At 38.6% G+C, this 22,011-nt stretch overlaps 1 protein-coding gene across 5 annotated transcripts in view; it reads right to left on the minus strand.

The window, feature by feature from the left end:
• calcr (calcitonin receptor) overlaps positions 1-22,011 on the minus strand; it is a 47,944-nt gene that overhangs the window by 14,755 nt on the left and 11,178 nt on the right. For 2 of the 5 annotated variants that reach the window (XM_086171422.1, XM_086171420.1), the window contains exons 2-9: positions 11,636-11,722; positions 8,249-8,308; positions 7,116-7,263; positions 4,716-4,823; positions 3,431-3,516; positions 2,894-3,014; positions 2,684-2,794; positions 2,478-2,590 (exon numbers count right to left, since the gene is read on the minus strand). In XM_086171422.1, coding sequence (XP_086027548.1) covers positions 2,478-2,590; positions 2,684-2,794; positions 2,894-3,014; positions 3,431-3,516; positions 4,716-4,823; positions 7,116-7,263; positions 8,249-8,281 — 720 coding nt within the window. In that variant the 5' untranslated portion in view covers positions 8,282-8,308; positions 11,636-11,722. Of the gene's footprint in view, positions 1-2,477; positions 2,591-2,683; positions 2,795-2,893; positions 3,015-3,430; positions 3,517-4,715; positions 4,824-7,115; positions 7,264-7,380; positions 7,447-8,248; positions 8,309-11,635; positions 11,829-22,011 lie in introns of those variants that run through there. The other 3 variants (XM_086171423.1, XM_086171421.1, XM_086171424.1) reach the window with 3 other exon arrangements.

Genomic DNA, 22,011 nt, shown 5'->3' on the forward strand with positions numbered 1-22,011 from the left:
TCTGAGACCTTTTTGGGGTCTCATCGTTGGCTCCCTTTTCAAATAAGCTCTCTTCGGACATTTGTTTGCGGGACATTTTGGCAGGGCGTTAGCATTGTCAGTACCTGTTAGCCCAACGACTTACTGATGCACGGAAAAAGCCTATGACTGAGTCAAGTGCAGAAATTAGCCCCTAAGAGGAATGAAAATAAACAAATGAAAATAAAATATTTATAATTTCAAACAACTCTATTCTTTCATTGCCGCCAAACCTCTGGTATAGAGATGAACCAGTCCTATAGAGGCTTACAATCATTCCCCTCCAGAGGTGACATAAAACATATAACAAGTCATTTTCTCGTTCACGCATTTGGGCAATATAGGGTCTTCAATAAACCTGTATGTTTTTGGACCATGACAGAAATCCAAGCAGGCATGAAAACTCCACACAGAACGGCCCCTAGTTGGAATAGAACCAGGGAATTTCTTACTGTGCCGGCCCACAGCTTGATAAACAATACAAAATTATGGTAACTCCCACAAAAATATGATTTTTCATCCCTTCATAGGTGCAGTACTGTAAGGCTTGTATGATGGATGGCTTCAACTAGACAGTCATTTTGGACTTTGTTTTTGGGAATGGTCGACATTAACACATCATAGCTTAAACAACATTCTCACCGTTGCTTTTGTTCATTTTGATATTTAAGTTTTTAAAATGTCATCCATGAATATATATATGCAATAATGTCTAATATCCCATCAGTGCAGCACTTGAGCGACAATGATGGCAAATCTCAGTTTAATATAACCAGTCAGTCAAACCTGAATAAAATAAATACATATATAATATATTTATTCACGGTAGGTTCCTCGTTCATTTTAAAGTGGACTGCGAAAAAAATAATGAATAAAAAAAAAATAAACAAAAAAAATAAAAAAATAAACCTTTAATAATTTCCGGGAAAAATCTGAAATGAATGAGAAAAATAACGTTCGCCTGATTAATTTTATCAATCATGCCCTGTCAGTTCCATAAGGAATTATTGGAAGTTAATTGTTTGCTTGTTTTGTTGTTTTTTTTCCCCCTAAAAGTGTAGAGAAATAATAAAATCCAAACACCCTGAAGTCAAGAGGAAGAACATTTATTATCTCCACGGTTAGCGGTGTTTCATAACCTGTTTAGCAACCACATCGCTTTCTCTCCCCTCACTTGTATGACGCTTCTATCACCGTGCAATTTCAAAACGCTGGATCTCATATCCACCCGCTCACGCATACATTTACACACTGATTGGAAGCAGAGTTGCCATCCGGTTCCCCGAGCTCATCCTAACAGGATCGTACTTCAGGGTGAGTTTTGCCCAAAGACGCGATGAAAAGCGGAAAGGAGTAGCCGGGGATGGAACCTACAACCAGCGGTCAGCGCTTTTCAGCCTCACAGGAGGAAGATTCTCTGGATTCTCCGGTTTCCTCCAACACCCCAAAAACATGCAAATGGTTCATTGGAGACCCTATATTTCCTAGAAGTGTGAATGAGCGAGTGAATGGCGATCAGTCTAGCTTGAACCCTCCCTCTCGTCCAATGACCATTGGGATAGGCTGCAGACCCCTGTGATCCTGACTACAAAATAAGCATAAATTAATTCATTCTACATCATGACGTTATTGTCCTATTTTCCTATTGTCCGGGTGTCCAAATTTTTTGCAACAAATAAATCAAATAAAAAAACTGTACTGTTATGTTTTGGGGATTGGAGAATGGATCAAGTATATTTACATTGATTAATAGAAATAATTGAGGCGAATTGATGTGAACATTTCTCTTCGCGAAACGGAGTCAAAGAACAAATTAAATACATAAGTTTCTAGTGTACATTAAACTCAGTTGCGGACAATTCCAAAGTTTCCTTCCATTGTCCAAGAGGCAGTCAAAGCACTGGCAGCTAACATGTTTAGATGAGTTAACATGCGTGTCATGTAATCACAGGTAAGGTTGACCATCTGTAAAATTCCATCCACCTCGAGTAAAATACGTAGCGCTGTCTTGTGTCGAGGCAAGAATTCCCTCATACCTTACTTACTGACTGAAATGTAACTTTCAGGTCCACGCAAGCACTTATCAAGGTCTACATTTGCTCAACTTTGCGCGTAAGGTGAAGATTTACCCGAGAACATCGTAACAGCAAAGCATCATCTGTCAATGTTACAAGTTGTTTTCCAGAAAATGATGGTGTCCACGCAAAAGTGGATCGAAATCATTCATTTGGTCTACATTCTCTATTTTCCAAAAGTGGTGGCAAAATAAAAAAATTAGATAAAAAAGCTCATCAATGACTTGCATTCTTAAATGAGACCATCAATCAGTTTTTGACAATAATAAATCCATCCATCCATTATCTACCGCTTCTTCCTGCGCTTAAGGTCATGAGGTCTTCTTTCTAGAAAACTTGCATGCGCATCGGTTGACCAATCAACTTGCAGAAAGCATACGGTACCATTGACATCTTCTCGTCGGTGGTCACACAGAGGGTATAGTTGGTCCATGACCTGCCCATCTCCGGGTGAGGAAACCAGTTCCCATCTGTTCCACAGTACTTGGTTGCCCTATCTGAGGAGGAAATTGGCGTTAACAACTCCCATCTTCAAACAGTCGAAGGAAGAGGAGGTGATTTTCTTCTTCATTAAACCTCTCGCACCTTACCTGCAGGGTCAAAGTCGGAGATGTAATCAGGGCAGTTTTGTGTGGCTAACGTTTCTGCCGGGGTGTCGTCCCAACAAAACCAGCCATCCCACATTCGACTGCAGTATAGCCCTAAAATATGTAAATGACTCCATTTATAAAAGTTTTTGCCGAGCATAATTGACCTTTTTCTGGAGAGCTACAGTGTCATTGGTTTCATGCCGGTATAACCTGATTTGTTATATGGTTTGTCTTCCTTCATTTTGTCAAAGCACTTCTTTTTGTTCCTCAGGATAATCTCTTTCAAATCGCGGCCATTTTCCAAGTCAACTTCTGAGACGGGCTGTTCTACCTGTTATGGAGAAGAGCAAAATCATATTATTTTATACAGTACATGGGTATATATATATATTTTTTTATATATATTTATTCATATGTATATATATACATATTTGTATATATGGCTGTATATATATACATATATTTGTATATATATACAGATATATATATCTGTATATATATTTGAATATATACAGATATACATATATATTCAAATATATACTTGGACTTGTCTTTTTTTTTATTAAACACAATAGATGTATTGTAATTACTTTACAGATTATATACAATATGACTTTACCAATTAAAAAACATCAATTGTTAAAAAAAAAAAAAAAAAAAGTCGGAGATAACATGCTACATTTCTCTCACCGAACACCCGACCAAAACAAGTAACAAAACAATTTAAGATTATAGAAAAATAATCACTTTTAATAAGTCCTTCGAGACTGGCCGGCAAGTGGATCCCATCTGAACCCATTTTCCCCATTCATCACAGTATTTGGTCACTTTTTCTGTGAAGTTAAACAAACAAAATAAGATTTAATAATATTTACACATCTATATATGCACACATATGTGTCTGATTAAATGTGTACATATACTGTATATATACATAAATAGAGAGAGAGTGGGGGGAAGATGCATAGGATGCATAGGAGAGGGTTAGATTAAAAAAAAAATATATATATATATATATATATATATACATATATATAATTTTTTTTTCTTTTTTTAGGGTTAGATTTTTTAGGGTTTACGATTGGATTGAAAGAAAAGAAATATCTATAAATATATATAGAGATTTTATTTTCCTTTTTTTTTATCTAAAAAAAAGAAATATGTATAACATTTTTTTTTTCCTTTTTTTTTAATCTAACCCTCTCCTATGCATCCTCCGCTCTCAAAACAACGGACTTCCTGTCCTCTTTGTGGTCATCAAATATCAGGTCAAACAACAAATTCTCCCATCATGGATGCATATTTGTTTAAAATGTGAAGTTTTAAACCTCACGTTTGGGCTGACACTCGATTATAGCTGAAAACACGGTTCCCATCGCTGTCACCTGGTCAGAGGCTATATTGGAACACGTAGCAAATACGCTTCTGAAAAAATGGGACTCATCTTGGAAACTTTTTCTAAAAATTGTTTCTTGTTCCATAATTCATGATCACTGACCCCCTTTCATTCTGTTGCGACATTTCCTGTTCCCTTTTCACGTTATCGCTGTTTTTCTTCGCCTCTCTTCATCTCTCTTCTACCACTTATAGCAGCAGATAAGGGCAGGGAACATAGACTTATTGGATGTTATCATTTCTAGTAATAATAATTGGCAATTGCTTATCAAGTACCTTTTAATATAAATGAATTATAAGTTGTTTTTCTAGATTTTTGCATTTTCCCTCATCCGCCCTTGGTGTTTGCCTACATGGCCCAATGGGTGCTGTTTATTTAACTCCAACAGTCCCAAAGGACTACGAGGCTAAGCTTGATTTGTTTTAACCCTTTAAGATTTCATCGCGGACTAATACCTCAAATTATTAATCTTAATCAGCCTTTCAAGTCTTTTTTCCCACAAAACTGAAGGGAGTCTCCAGCAGAACCTGTCTGAACGTTAACCTTCCTGCCTTTCGTATTGATTTTCACCAAACAATAGATTAAACAGTGGTTCACTCCCCATCTTGCCAACCAAGAGATTCCCGATCCTCTCACCTGTTGGGTCGAAGCCGGAGTGATCCGGGCAATTTTGGGTTACAGACGTCTTCGGCGGTGCCTCTTCCCAGCACAACACGCCATCCCACATACGTACACAGAAGGTACCTGAGGAGAGGAAGACTTTCTTTGTCATCCAGTGACAGCTTTAGCATCACAAATCCCCTTAGAAAACTGAAAAAAAAAACTGCAAATTAAAGATAAGAACAAATTCAGAAATACACCTGGGAGGATTAATAGGCAGACTTTACTGTTTGTCTCATACTAGAATGTGTTGTTAAAAAAGGATGAGGAATTGTTACTTCTTTCAAAACCGTAACTGATAACGCATATTTTAACCTACAGGTGCCGCCATTGTTTTGGCACAATGCATGCTGAGTTGATCACGTATATATACTGCTCAAAAAAATAAAGGGAACACTTGAACAACACAATGTAACTCCAAGTCAATCCCACTTGTGTGAAATCATAGTGTCCACTCAGGAAGCAACACAGATTCATTTTGACTTGTTTTAAGGACATTACATCAAAGTTGGATCAGCCTGGAGTTTGTTTTTACACTTTAATTTTGAGTGTGATTCCTAATCCAGACCTCCATGGGTTGATACAATTGATGTCCATTGATCATTTTTGTGTGATTTTGCTGTCAGCACATTCAACTGTGTAAAGAGCATAGTATTTCATAAGAATATTTCATTCATTTAGATCGAGGATGTGTTTTTTAAGTGTTCCCTTTATCTTTTTGAGCAGTGTAGGTTAACTTTGTACTCCTGCCAGTGTCAGCTTTGGCTCGGTATGGCACAGTATAAATGGTAATAATGCCACATTGTGCTGCTTTCGGGTGCAACTTCCAGTCCAAGGAAACCAAAGGCACTGATGCTAAGCTACACAGCTTTCCAAGGGGGCAAGAAGAATGGAGTAGGGAATTGCTTGTGGATGAACTAAACTTCCTAAGGATCCACGGCTGAAAGAGAGATGCCCGCTTGTCAAAACACCACTGGCAGGAGAAGCTGGATGTTCTCCTGCGAGGACGTTTACGTACAACCTGCTACTGCAGAAGTAGCATCTGATGACCAAAGACCAGGTAAGAGCACAATCATGGAGGAATGATAGTCAGTCAGCACAGCGGTGTGTAAATCTACAGTGGAACTCCTTACAACAAATGATTTTTCTCTCTCTGTTAGCATAGCAATGCAGTTGCCTCATGCACACCAGCGACTTTTGCTGACTCTTGCCTCTTCGCCTCTTTGTTGTTCTTCATTTTGAAGTACATTACGAGAGAGACGTAAGCAAGGAGAACATCGAAGACAACATTCTCCTCGTTGCTCACGTCTCTCTCAGGTCCAAATCAGGAAGGGCGGTACAGATGAAATGTTTTTGCACCGTACGGTAAAATGAACAGGACAAGTTTAACCTCATGACGTCACTATCCAGACAGCGTTGTACCGTAAATAACAATGGCGGCCTATGAGTGAAAAATTTCTTTTATAATTCTATACAAATCAAGGTATGTTGAGAGATTTTATTGTTGTTGTTATGTAGGTGGTGCAAATATTGATCAGATAGGACAATAATGTCTTGCTAACAGGGAATCCTTTTAAAAACCTGGCAATTGTATTCATCTACAGTACATTGCATTTTTATTACTCTGTAAGGAGTACAGTAAAGGAAGCCAGAGCACTCAGACACCAAGCTCTTCTCCTGCAGACCCATCTTCCAGTCTCCATCTGGGTGACGGACGCTCTGTTTTGTTTAAAAATATGCTTAAAACCTTTCCTTTTCAGAAAGCTTAGTTAGGCCAGGCCCTTGGCTTACCCTGCTGGGGGACATATACCATGAGGTGCTTCTCTTGCTCCTTCCAGTTTTCCCATCCTGTCTGCACTCACTTCATTAATGCATTCATGCATCCTGAGTCCCTGGGATCTCTCATTTTACAGAACCCCAACCTTGCAGCTGTTAGCACTCCAAGCGGTCTGCCCCTTAAAGGCTAGTCTTTCCCAGCCGCTGTTGCTCTTGGAAGAACGTTGGGTTTCTGTAAATAACAAGAACGAGAATTCCCCTATGGGACACCCTTCAGCAGAGTATGACTACAACAACTTAGCTAGGGGCTGGACAACAAGTTTTCTCAAAAAGACAGATTTTTAAGCCTATTCTTAAACAAAAGAGAGCGTGTCTGCCCCCCAGCTCGAGATTGGATGATGGGTTTGCAGAGGAGGAGTTTGGTAAATGAATGCTCCGGTTCCTGTTATGCTTTCAGGAGACTACGGACCGTAAGTAGCCCTGCGTCCAGGGAGCATGAAGGTGCAAGCCAGGGACACAGCCATTGGTGCTGTAATAATTCGACCCCGAGGGATTCTGGCTACAGCCTCACAGAGCCTCATCGTGAATCGAGCCTCTCACCATTTCTGTCACGCTGATGGTCACTGTGGGACCGCTCAACGCATGTGCTCGGATCCTGGTTCACCACCCACTCCAGCGCCCCCAGTGCACTCCGCCCATGCCTGAATAACAGGTCTGTAATTGACTCAGTGCCTGCTGCCACCCCGCACTGCAGAGAAGACAGGCAGAGGGAAGGAATACGTGATCGTAGATCGCTTCAGCGAGAGCGTTGATGCATTTAGTTTCACATTTGTTTTAGACATATACATATTTGCAAACGTCCTACCTCCCTCAGCCCAGGCTTCTGAAAGGAAAAGCTCTTGACCAACAGCTAAAAAAAAAAAAAAATCCAGGCACTGAAGTCCAGCGTAGCAGTTTAGCAGCCGTACATATGATGTCACTCCAAACAGCGAAGTAAATGACGTCATACATACGACCACCAGGCCACCACCAAAAAAAAAATCAACTGATACAGGAAGAAAAAAGTTTGGGGCTTTCCAAAATATCTGTGGAGATGCCACGTTGGCGATAAACAGCATATGCAAACCAAAATAGCATTTGTGTCTTTTCATCAATATGTACCTTAATCCTTGGTATTCTCAAATCAATCACAGTGGAATCCAGAAAAGCCCAATAGCAAGTCAGTCAAGGTTATTTTGTAAAAGAAAAATATTGATAAAACACGCTTGTGCATTGATTTCAAAACATTATTCTGGGTTCTGACTATGCGTATTTTATTGTAAACTGAAAAAAGCTGGTGTTTCGAGCACATTCAAAGACATCAATATCAGATATAAAGATATCGTGATGTTACTCAGAAGTGAATTAAACAGTTTTCCAACGAAACATTAGAAATACAATTAGATTTAGAATTAGTAGCATTCAACCTTAAAGAGACACAATAGAGGAAATGATAGTCATTAACTTGATAGTCATTTTTTTAGCAGCCTTAAGAATTTTTATTAACTGTTTTTTAAAACCGTTTGCCTTGTTTGCTGTCCGATGGCAGCAGTTCAAGCATCATGTGATTATAATAAACATTTCCAAATATCACTGTGATGTATTAAATTTCGATTTAAATTGGAATTAACTTCAGTTTATTTTCCTGATATAATCCCTCTCTGAATATCTTTTATCAGAGTGCAAAAACTTACCATCAGGAGAAACCAAATGGGGAAAGCCAGCATTATATTCTCACTCTCAAACGTAAATGTCTAGAGGGGGGGGGGAGAGAGATAACGGATTAAAAAAAAAAAGAACTGCAAAAAAAAAATCTGTGGACCATGAAAGTGACACAAAGAATAAACATGCGGTTGGTTTAAATCAGGATTGTTTTGAATACCCGGGAGAGTACCGCGCCAGGAACGATTAATCTGAAATGCAAAACGGTAACGCAGGAGCAGCATTCAAAAAACTTTCCATGCTAGTCTCGGGTAGATATTACAAAAACTGACTGATCTTGTTGGGAGTCTGTTCATCACATGGATGTGAATTAAACTCCCCCCAAAAATCATGGGGTGACGTTTAATGACGTTACCTGAAGCGCACTGATGTCTTCTAATCTCCGACCAATGGACCCCCATGAGTCCTCCCGAAACCTAATTAATAACTTGCTTACTCAGTTTTTCATGAAACCACAGCAAAATAAAACAGCATAGTGCACAGTGGGAGTCTCCATGTCCTCCCCGTGTCTACTTAGGTTCCCTCCAGGTTCTCTGGTTGCCTCCCCAAGTCTAAAAACATGTAGTAGATTCATGGGGAAACTCTAGAAAAGCTCTGAATGGCGACCTGTTCATGGGTGAACTGGGACTGGCCAAAGCATCCCCACGAACACGATTGCTAGAAAAAGCACTAGATAACGAATGCATGGATGGATGGATAGATGGTGAGTAAATTGAGATGATAATGGCAACAGTGGCGCCTCCTGAAAAAATTGACTACATAGTAACTTGTACCCAAAAGGTGGCAAGGTAAACAAAAAAAGATGTTCTCTAGCCACCTAAGCTACAAGGAAGGTATATCTAAGAATTTTCACAAGCTAAATTACCTACATTGATCATTTATTCATAGATTGTCAGTTTATATTCAGATATATCTGAATATGAAGACCATTGTTTGACCATTACTCATGTGACCAAGACACAAAAGCAGTGACAAAAGCATGTATGCACAAGCTTCCAGAACCCATAATGAATACACGGAAGTGCCTGTATTATGAAAAAAGACAAAAGGATTTCACATATGAGCCATTGAGAGAACTTGGGGTGCACGAAGCAGTGCTGAAAATCACCCCCTAAAAGGGGTGGCTCCCCGCGGAGCGATGCTGAAAATTGCCCCCAAAAAAGGGGAGGTACCCTGGGGAGCAGCGCTGAAAATCACTCCCAAAAAGGGGCGGTTCCCAGCAGAGCAGCGCTGCACACTGAATGGACATTACATTTAGAAGCAGCTACAATGCTTGAACTTCCACATCAGTGGTAGAATCTGATTTTTAAAAATTCCCTTTTTTTTCCATGCTTTGCTGGTATATCACCCAAATCGCCCTTCTGAACAAACCGCTCGTGAATGACAATCAAACCAAGAATGACTCAATCAAACTACATCAAATATGCACAATCCAGATGAAACAATTCAACATAAATATATTTATTTATGATAGAAGGCCAATAGTATTTTTTATTAATTTAATATCTACACAGCATAGTGAGAAATATCCTCCTAATCCTGCTGTATGTGGACCAATTCATAAGAAAGCTGACTTTCAACAAACATACAAGCCTCCAAATGGGTGGAATCTTGGATGGCGACATGAAAAACCCCAATAATAAAGAACAGCCATGACAATTGAACAACATAACTGATTAAAACCGGATAAAACCTTTGGGGAATTCAGTTTTGAAAAGGTAAAAGACGAGCATGAAAAGACACACTGAATACACCCCGAGGCTAATGGCTAACACGTTCAGTGTCAAAATGATTGACGGTTTTGCGGAATGACAGGAAAACAAATTTATTGCTTTTGCTGTTTTTCCATAAACTGATACTTTGAGGATTTAATTAATTGTAGTTAATGATAGAAAAATGAATGAAATCCCTTTGCTGTTTAATAAACTGGTATTTTGTTTGAGCATTTGATTAATTAGGGTTGGCTTTAAGTATAAAATATCCACGTTACACATACCTTTTAGCCATGTCACTCTTTCTCTTGAAATACACTCACAGAACACAGAAAATTCATTTATTTAATTTATTCTGTCATTCTGAATGCGTTTTGACAAATCTGATAGAAAATAAAACTGTCACTTAATTAGATGAATAGAGGGATTTATCATTGTTGTGTTTTCATCAAAAAATGAGCGAGTTTTATATCTTAATGTTAATGTTTAATAATTAAAGACTTGGCGAAACACATTGAGATGTTAACTACTTGGCTAAACTAAATTTAATTGACTGGTTTTTAGCAGGATTCAGTGTAATACATAATTATTCGCCCAATGAATTTAATTGTTGCACATGTTTATAGAAGCCTTAAACTAAATTGGGGTTTTAATTGATCAGAATTCTGTAAAATACAGAAGAATTTGCTCTATATTGAATTCTAACCCATTAACAGTCATCACAAAGTACATTTTGTATGTAGTTTCATCAGGATTCTCTATTATATTGATTTATTTAAGATAAGATAAGCTAAGATAAGATAAGATAAGATAAGATAAGATAAGATAAGATAAGATAAGATAAGATAAGATAAGATAAGATAAGATAAGATAAGATAAATATAGATGAAAGAGTTCAAGAGTTCTGACATATTAACAGCAGACAGAAAGAACATTTAATTGATCAATTCAACACATAACAATTTACTTTGTATATTGAATGCTCACATATGTTTATAGAAGACCAAGACTACATTTGGTTTGTAATTCATTGGTTTTATCGGGATTCAGTATATACAAAATGATTTGCTCTATATATTGAAATAAAATACATGTTTATTGTAGATAGAAACTACATTAAAGTTGTAATTGGTCAACTTTAATAGGATTTTATATCATATATATATAATATATATAGACCAAAGGACATCTATAGACCAAAGGAAGGTCTATGCAGAAAATAGTGCTTAGAACAGATTATGTTTTTCATTTGACTATGTTTGCTTTATAATCTTAAAATACAAAGAATTTTGTGGTGAAAGGTAATTTGCTGATTGATTTTTTTTTGCTGTTTGAGCGAGAGGATTAGCAGACTGAATCTGCAGGAACGCCACATGTTAGCGAAAGGATGATGCGTGCATCCGTCTGGATTATTCGAGACACCAAATCTCTGGGGGTTTACGTTACAGCTCGCTCTCAGCCCATCAATAATTGACTTTGCTTGGGGTTTGTGACAAATGACTGCCATTTATTTGACACTCGGCGAGAAGAAGGGCCAGATTTTCCACGGCTGTGCCTCATTAGCTTAGATAAGATAAGGTTTATTCTTGTGTCACACACGGCGTTATAAATAGCACGGCATGCATTGAAATGTGCGTTAATATTCACCTTCAAACATAGTCTCCCGGAGCTTTGGGTGGGTTGGCAAATAGATGCCACGCTGGTAGGGCCAGGAAGGTGTAAGGCATGTGAGACCTTAGAGGAGTGGGGAAAAAAAAAGTAAGAACAATAAAAAATATCTTCACCTTTATTTACAATTTTAACAGTACAACATTTGAAAAAGAAAAAAAAATGTGAGTCAGTGACCCATTGTGGATGTTACCCAAGCCATGTATATCTACAGCAAATGAAGTACCTCTTTTGCAATGACTTATACAGATAAGTATTAGCTAAGAAGTTATGCAGTGTGTGTGAGTGTGTGAGTGTGTGTGTGTACTTTTGTGTACATCTTTGTCAAAAAAAAAAAAAAAAAAAAAAAAAAGCACTAACCAAAGCTTACTGTTCTGTATATTTTCTGTGCATCTTGTATTTGCAAGCGCTATTTGCAGTCCTTATGTCCTCTATTGTAAGTCGCTTTGGATAAAAGCGTCTGCCAAATGTAATGTAATGTAATGTAATGTAATGTGATGTAATGTAATGTAAAAGAAGTTAACTCGGCCTTCACTTTTGGAGTCACGCATCAGCCTCGATGTTGATAGCTTTTATTGTACAGCCGGTGATATTTATTCATTCATTATCTACTGCTTATCCTGCCCTCAGGTTCCCCGGCTGTCATTGGTCGAGATGTTGCGTGCGGAGACAAACAACCTCGCAACTGGGCAACTTTGGGCTCTTCTGCATGTGTTTGGATTGTGGGAAGAAAACCAACGAAGACACATGGGAGATGGTGCGATCTCCACTGAGAGGCCCAATTTGGAGCTCGAACCTTGCTGGGAGGCAAGTGACACTGTTCCCCCATGTCGGCAACCTACACACTAATTGCTGGTGTATGCTAAATATTAGTTTACATGATTAATATTTTCTTTTCGGCTTTTCCCTTCATGGGTCGCCACTGCGAATCAACCTTCTCCTACTGACCATATTCTCTGTATAGTCAATTTTTCTGCCTGTACTACATATACAAAGGAAATGAGAAGACGTTTCTCACAATTGCATAATATTAACAACCTAATATCAAGAGTGCAAATCAAACAGTAAAGTGCACTATTACATTATACAGTTAACATGAAACTATAAGGTATAAAGTATAAAGTGCATGCAGATACAAACTGCGGGCAAGGTGAGAAAAGAAGACGAACATTTGACATAATGTAGACCGAAGTGTATAGATTCGTGTACCGTAATTTGAATATGGAGATTAGCAGCAGAGATTTTTGTTTTTTTTTCTCTACAGTTTAGTGCAAAAGGTCAGTAAGTAATGCCATTATGGTATATGGTACAATACTAGCATGGGGGTTTTCTCTGTGAAAGTGCAAAGTAGCAGCAGTGCAAAAAAAGAAGAGGGAATATTGCAATATATTGTCAGAGTCCAGTAGAGAGAATCCTGTGTCCTCCTCTCTCACACCAACTACCTTCATATCCTCTCTCACTGCGTCCATAAATCTTCTCTTTGGTCTTCCTCTAGACCTCCTGCCTGACAGCTCCAATTCTAGCATCAATCTAGCAATATATTCACTATCCTTCCTCTATACATGACCCAACCATCTCTGTTTGGCTTCTCTAAACTTCTCTCCAAAACGTCTAAAATGGGCTGTTCCTCTGATTGACTCAACCCTGATCCTCTCCATCCTTGTTACTCCAAAGAGAACCTCAACATCTTTACCTCTGCGACCTCCAGCTCTGCTTCCTGTCTTTTCTTCAATGCCACTGTCCCCAAACCATACAACATCGCTGAAAATACCTCCACCTCTCTACATTTTCCTCCAACAGTTTCCTGCTCTCGCTACAGATCACAATGTCATCTGCAAACATCATGGTCCATGGAGATTCCTGTCTAACCTCATCCGTCGGCCTGTCCATCACCATTGCAAACAAGAAGGGGCTCAGAGTTGATCCCTGATGTAGTCCCACCTCCATCTTGACCTTCTCTGTCATACCTCAGTACTGTCTTACATCTGTCATACATGTCCTGCACCAGTCTGACATACGTCTCTCCCACTACAGACTTCCTTATACACTACCATAGTTCACACAATACCATAGTTAGTGTTTATTACTTATGTACATGTCCATAAATAAAGTCCCCCCACCCCATTTGTGCATCCTTCAAGGTCAGGTCCTCTACCCAGAGACCTGGAAGTTTGAGGGTCATACATAGGATCCTATATCTTCCCAGGATTGTGCTCTTATGGACACAAAGCTCAGATGCTCTTCCTGGAATCTGCTCGGGGGATACAACCCCAAGTGACCCGATCACTACTGGGATCACTTGTGCATCTTCTCCAACTCCTCCTTCAGGTTCTGGTATTTCTGCAGCTTCTCTTGCTCTTTCTTCTAGATGTTGCTGTCACTTGGGATCACTACACCCACCACTAAGAAGCAAGAACTGGCTCCCAGCGGCAACCAAACAACGTCACTCTGTTCTCGCAGGCCCAGTTGGGGAGTTCCCGCAGCTTCTCCTCAAAACATTATCGCAAGTGTGGAATGTCATTGCCAGAGAGAAGTTTGTTCTTGTTCTCTCAACCTTGTTCTTGACTATGATGAGGCCTTTACGATTTTCACACTTACATTCTTGCACAGCCTGAACCTGGGATCTTGTCAGGCGTGGTTGATCCCTGCCTTGCCCGATCTCCTGTTTAAGGATTGCTGTTGTGTGACCGTGATCAATACCTCTGTGCTCTCTTTCAGTCCGTTCCAGCAACAAGTATGCTTTGGCAACATCAGCCATTACCTCCCGACCACTTCATCGAAGGTACATGCCCTGAAGGGGGTTGCCTGTGGAGGTTCTCAGTCATCAAGGTCATGGTCATTCTGTGTCAAAATCTTCTTCTCATTGCAATTGGACTTGAAGAAGCCTCTCGGATGAGAGATGAAACATCTTCAAGGGAATTAAATCAAGTCAAGTCGCTAAGAGAATAAGATTAAGACAAGAAACGAAGGGGGTTGTTTGTCTGTGACAACGTTTCTGACTTCTCCCTACTGGGTTTTTGGTGTATAAAAACATACCATGTACTAATCAGGCAGATTCAGAGCAAGACCGTGTCCATCTTGGTCATGGTTGTAACCCAGATGTTAAGCTAAGCTAATGTAGCAGCCCAGAAAGCAAGTCACAGTCATCTCTGTTCAAAACATTCTCATAAAATTCACCAAAATAAAACCCATTAAACGGTAATATTTGAGAATTCCAATGATCTTTTGCGGCAGTGCTAGCAATAGATAGATAGATAGATAGATAGATAGATAGATAGATAGATAGATAGATAGATAGATAGATAGATAGATAGATAGATAGATAGATAGATAGATAGATAGATAGATAGATAGATAGATAGATAGATAGATAGATAGATAGATCATGAGGCATTTCTTAATTGTCATATAAAGACTTTTTAAAAGCTTTACTGTTAACCAGTGAGTGAATTTGAAATATTTTTACTAAATATTATATTTATTATTAAATTCCCTAAAAATTAGGAGCTTACGACACGCCCAGATAGGCCTTTTTATGTTTAAAATAAAATCCTGACTTTACTTATACTATTTGTATTTGAAAGCGCAAAAATGAATTGAATATCCTGTCTGAAAACAGTGCGTTCCTCATCCAATGGAATGCGTCACTAGATAGTCATGTGACCTACCTGACTAGACAATAAGGCCTGTGACGATTGGTCGGTGATACAGAGGTGCCCCTTCCATCTAACGTTTGCTCAATTCAACCGCATCTCACAGCCTCCTTATACTTTGTTTGACTTTAGGCATAGATTTTAAAAGCATAAATTTTAATACTAATTTATTAATATTATAACATTCGATCATAAAAGCATATTTCTTTCGTGGTCCCTTCATCAAAAAAACAGGGACAAACTTTCCAACCAGATGGAAATAACAAGCTTTCCGTTTTTGATTTAGTATCCCCGTTCACCTCCGTCTAGCTTTTCCCAATTTTTCCTTTTTCCACCTCAATGCAAAGTCTCATCCTGAATCTATTTTGTCTCTGACCTCGATTTTTTTCCTTTCCACCAGTCCTCCCTGTCTTCACGCCCGCTGCCCCTCTCTGTACCGTTCCTCCCCTTTGTCTACGGATTTCTGCTTTCAAAGCTCCTCGGTCCTTCTCGCTCCAGTTGCCTCTTTCTCTCCTTTTTTTCCAGTTTCGTGTTCACGGCTTTGTTTCGGAATCCCCCCTCATCAGACGGCACATCCACTGAACATAAACAGATTCCCCTTTATGCTGACACATCATATTTCAAACTGATCTGTTTCCATCCAAACAGCAGGGCTCTCTTCTTTCCCTCAACGTGTATGCAGAAGAAAAGCAATTTATCCGGGCATTTACAAACTCGAATATCTTTGCCGTAAAGGAAAAGAGCAAATTCAAAGAGAGAGGAAAAAAGGGTGAATAATTTTCATTTTGTATTTTTACGTGTCATCATGCTTCTGTTTTTTTTGTTTTTTTTTTTAATCGGGGTCGGGGATGTTGTTGTAAAACAGCTCCACTTACACTCCGAGCATTTTGGGACAACCAGGTGCTAAACAGTATCCAGCTCGAAGAAAATACTATTACATAATAATATTGATGATGATAATAATACTACTAGTAGTAGTTGAGAAGAAGAGGAATGATATTGGTGATTTGTTGATGATTATTATTAATAATAATACTACTACTAATTATAATAAAAAACACTAACAACAATAATAATGCTGACGATGACAGATAAAATAAGAACAATAAGAACAATAATAATTATTATAACAACAATAATAGAGACAATAATATACTACTACTACTACTACTAATAATAATAATAATAATAATAATACTAATAATACAAATAACAAATAAGGATTATGATTATCATTATTATTATTATTATTATTATTATTGTTGTTGTTGTTGTTGTTGTTGTTATTGTTATTATTATTATTGTTATTATTATTATTATTATTGTTGTTGTTGTGACATTTTTTTCTGTTTGTTTCTAAATGAGGCTCAGTGGACCTAGCCAAGCTTTACTGCTGCTGCGCTATAACTTAATTTCCTTCAGGGTCCTACATTATCCTGCTGACTGATGATCTCACGGCTCTACTTCCATATTTCTTCTTCAAGTACTCTAAAAATACATGCAGTTGAAATAAAATGCAGAAGTAAGTGCTTCTCTTTGTAAAAAAAAAAAATATGCTCAACTACATCTGTAAGCTAGCAACTGTTTAGATTTGCTGTTTCAATTTAAAATAAGTTTTAGAAAATGCATCTCACATTTCCCTTTAGTATATAGATATGTAGAAACTGCCAAGCATAAATACCGATCGAGCATAAACTCCTGCAGCAGTTCTCAGATTTGACAACGAAATGTATATTTCTGGTACTAATGGTTTACAATTACACAACTCTGATGAACAATGTGGATGTAAAAGCATGTTTTCATTCATTTGTTCATTCATAATGCGTGCAGCTTTTCCGGCGCCCAGCCTCAGGAATACACATTTTTGGATTGTGGGAGGAAACCAGAGAACCTGAAGAGAACCCATGCAGGGACAGGGAGAACATGAAAATTCCACACAGGAGGGCTCTTAGTTGTATCTGAACCTGAATCTTCAAGCACCGGCAGGCTTTCAAAATGTGCCAATCTTGCAGAGGACAGCCTGTTTATTAACAAATTCACTTGTTAGCATGCATCTGAAACTGCATTATATCACAAAAACATTTCCTGGTTCAAGTATTGTCAACAGGTGCAGTGGTTAGCATTTCTGCACAGCAAAAAAAAAAAAAAATGTTTGTGGTCCAGTTCCAGCAGGGGGGCACGTTCAGTGTGGAGTCTCCATGTTCTCCATAGGTGTTTCGTTTGCCTCGCACAAACCAAAAACATGCAGTGGGTTCACTGGACACCCTACATCACCCAGATGTGAGTGAAAGAGAAGGTGAATCTATAAATGTCTCTATATGTGGCCCTGTGGTCCACTGGTGACCAATCAAATGCTGTCGAGATGAAATATCTCACCTAGACAGACTAATCTATAAACAAGCCTGTATAAATTAGGAATGTTCCATGGCTGTCAGAGTTAGTTTTCATCTCCTATCAGCGTCAGACAATATGCCACCTTGAGGTAACCCGTTCCTGCAATTTTATAATGTCTTTCAAGTCTGTGCTGACATCCTTCAATCCTCGCTGCTTGAGGTATGACCTAAATGCACAACCAAAAATGAGAGGGGAGGTGGGATTCAACCTTTAGATTTTACATTGAACATGCACACTAAAACACACTTCATGATTTTTGCTTTTTAATTCTCATTTATAATAAATAATCTGCAATATTACCATATCTCTTCTAACATCCAGTTGGGTTGTCAAGTAAATTTGAGTGAGTCCAGATTAAAAAAAACAAACAAACAACAAAATATGCCATTTATAAAGGCAGTTTGCGTTCTCTTAACTACGCCGTTCTCCCCTTGACACTGGCATTGTCTCAGTTTTCATTTTTTCCCCAGCAGTAACCTACATGAGTTAAAGGGGTGCAGGACATGTATGACCGCTTTAATGCAGTGGTGAGTTGTGTGAGCTGTAGCTGTGATGGAGAAGTTCATCATGGGGGTGAGGCTGCATCAGGGATCATCTCTGAACCTTCATGTTTGCAGGGGTGATGGACACGCAGACAGATGAGGTTAGACAGGAATCTCCATGGCCTATGACTTTTTGCAGATGATCTTGTGAGTATACAAAATGTATAGAAGACCATGTTGAGTCCAGCCATCCTGTCTCGCTTAGAGACACACTAATGAGAAAACTAGTTACAGATGAAAGGACATGGAAAGCCAGAGCAGGGCAAGGGAGTTGCTCAGAAAACAGTAGAATTTGTTTCATGATACTGCTCAAAGGAAGTTTTATTTGCCTAATTTATGGTAAAGAATGCCCAGGAGTGATGAAGAAAGCGGGAAGCACACACAAGCTTTGACTTACTGATATTAATTGGGAAGTTTCTTTTTGTAAGCGACATACCAAACGTATGTCGCTTACAAAAAGAATCACACAGACCATTTGATTTCTCTCTAGAAAACGACCAACACTTTTAATCATTTGAATGTGCGTTTTTTTTTCCCATTAGCAACAATCAAGAGATTACAATAAGAGGCTATATGTGGGTACCAGTTGTGGAGTTAAATAAGTTTTATGACTTTAGAATGAACCCGAAAAATGGATGACCGACTTCCAAATCCTAAATTTCACTCCGATTCGAGGGTCATGACGTGACCGACTTGATTCTCCTGCAAAAACTAAAAACCATGCTTCGTTGCCAAGGAGTAACCTTATAAATAAAAAGAAGGTTCCCTTTCAACCACTCCCCTTCAGGGGAACTGACCTTGCTGCGACTGACCTTCAGTCCTCTCCTTTCCAAGATGTTCCTCGACCACTCGAGTGCCCATCACAATGTCATCTGCAAACATGATGATCCACATTCATTCCTGTCTAACCTAATCTGTCAGCCTGTCCATCATCATAGCGATGTGTTATCAAAAAAGATTATGCAAGTCCACTAGTACCAAATTCATGTTTTTTTGTTTTGATTAAAACAAAATGCATATTTTATATTAGTTGCTTTTTTGCCTTTTTTTTTCTCGTCTGTATTTCTTGTGTTTCACTTGTGACCGGACAGCGGCAGGATTTTTCAAGCAGACAAATGCAGGGGATCGGGTTAAGTTGGGGGTGGATGATTTGATGGTTGACATGGCAACCCCTTAGGGTAGCAGCCAAGAAGAAGAAGACTGTGGAGATCGATGCATTTCCCGAGTGAGTCGTTGGCCATTCTACTGTGTTTTGTATTCCAAAGGACTGTGGGAACTGTTTATCACCTCTGGGATATGAGGGTTGGGGGTTCTCCTTTGAGAGAGGGTCCGTCTGTCTGTCTTCCGGTTTATTTGTTTTTTCGTTTACATATATATATATATTCTCTATATTCTTATTTTTTGTTTTTGTATACAAATATACGCATTGTACTGGTTTCCTGCAATTGTGATGTATATGAGAAACCAATACATCAATATTAAATCACAAGAAACATTACATGGACACAATTTCACGGGTGCGGAAATTAACCATTTAAGCTCATACATTCTTCTGATCTTTTATTAATAGAAACATAGACAGAATTTTACTTTGATGAAGGTTTCCCCTCTGCATTGTAAAACCTTTAGCTGACCTCATCCTCCTGCGCTAGTGGCAAAGTGTTGTAGCAAGCGTCTATTCTTTCCCCAAACGTCCTCGGTTCATTGTGCTTTTATTGAGTCTTTTTCTGTCTTCTAGTCAATTTCCCTCCGGGATTTACAGTTTCTATCGACAGTAGAACTTCGGCTTGCTAATCATGAACAAATCAGCCTACAAACAGTTTTTGATCAAATTTGGCATCAACCCGCAAACAAGCCATCGGTGCACGAACACACAAACAAACAAAAACACGGGCTTTCCACTTTGTAGCGTAGCGGCAGTGGTGTATGCTACCCCGAGTTGTTTACATCGTTCTTCACTGTCTTCTATTGTTATAACACTTTTATCCAGTGAGCTGGCCCCAAAAAAGGTTCAAAGTGCTGGTGCTAGTGGTATTAAGATGTAGTTAAGAATTACATTTGATCTGAAGAAGGAAATATTCGCGAAACGTGTTCGCTTTACAGATCTCGCCAAGCACTACGACACAGCTAAGTCAACCATCTGTACAATACTGCAGAACAAAGATGTGCTAAAGGGGTAACTACGTAAACGAAGCAAAGTTATCATTAGTTTGGATTAATGTACGACAGCTATATAGCGTTAGTGAGGGTCTCATATGCAAGAACTCTTGCTTTTGTTGATTTATTGAAGGAAACGGCGAGTACAAGAAGGTAAGAGGACAAAGAACTCCAGAAACACAGCAAAAATGATTCAATTTCTTTCTATATTTTATTTCTATATTAACCCTAGAAAAGGTTTCAAAAGAGTACTGTATGTTTTTTGGAATTGGAGAACTTAGTTGGGAAAATGGATTCGGTTCAGGAACATTTCTGTATTGCTGACAGCACAAAAGTCATATGCATCAAGCGGCCATGAACTACCTCGGAATATTTGTGCACTTTCTGCTTTTGACTTTTTCAATTTCTCTATTCGGTCTTTTCAATGAGCACTGAGCAATGAGTGTTTAAATTGGCACAATGGCTGGCCCCTGACCTCCAGGGGGCAACGCAAAATCTCTATAAAAAAAATTCGGTTTCAATATAATTCTATCGAAACTGGCTGTCACTGTTAAATCTTAAAATGGAAAAGCACGTTGATTCATATGTATATTGTGATTTGTTAGTCATTAACTTAATTATCAGTTTTTTATCTTGCAGTGAGGGTAGTTCTATTGTATTTCAGATTTTTGGTATTTATTATTTAGAGAATCACTTCTAATCCCTCAATCCTGAATGTTGATCTGTTTTTACATCGATTGCATGACAACTACATTCAGATAAGACACGCCATTGGTTCTCCTGTCAAAAAAAAATGGACATTGTTTTTTTTTCTCTTTGGATAAAAAGCCTTCCATTCAAGCAGCTTCATTTGAGTGTTTTTGACAAAAAATTGCAGTTATTCCACAAGTTTCCTCCTTTTCAATTTCTTTAGTGCCTCTACTTAAATGTCCCACTCAGTATAAACTGCTTCAATATGTACATAAATTAGCGTGTTTGTTAAAATGGCATTGCCAAGCATACAAAGACGAAATGCAACAAAATTATGAGGGACTGGAGTGAAATAGAAAATAAAAAAAAATATCTCCTTGATTGGCAAGTAGTGACAGCCTTGGCTCCTGCTGCCCGAGCAAAAACTGCCAGGAAATGAATCCAATCCTTATTTGATAAAATATCTAGCTCATTAAAAGACACAAGCAGGCAGATTTTACTACGCCTGAATAACGGATGAAATTACACCAGTGAAGAAAGAAAGGATGCACTTCCCTCCAACACTAAGCTGTTCCAGTTGTGTTCCATTTTCTAAACTGCAGTAACTGCCATCTACTCAAAGACTGGCGGTGAATTACATGGTCGCCTGATTGGAGTTGGACGTACTATTTAAGCGGCACTAATTTACAGCAGAATACACCCCCTCACCAAAAAAAAAAAAAAAAAAAAAAAAGCAACTGTTGCACATTACCTCTGGAGTTGAGTCAGTAATGTTGTGTAACATTTTTGCAAGTATCTCCTATGGCGACTGCAGCCCATTGGGTCAATGGGTGAAATGGGTCAAATTGACCCTTAACATAATATGAGGGTTAAAATTTGTGACCTACTGTCACGGCAACCAGATTTTCGTCTCACCCGA

The sequence above is a fragment of the Fistularia commersonii genome, chromosome 24, assembly GCF_037954325.1.
Source record: "Fistularia commersonii isolate RoL2024-O1a breed Wild chromosome 24, RoL_Fcom_v1.0, whole genome shotgun sequence".
NCBI lineage: Eukaryota > Metazoa > Chordata > Actinopteri > Syngnathiformes > Fistulariidae > Fistularia > Fistularia commersonii.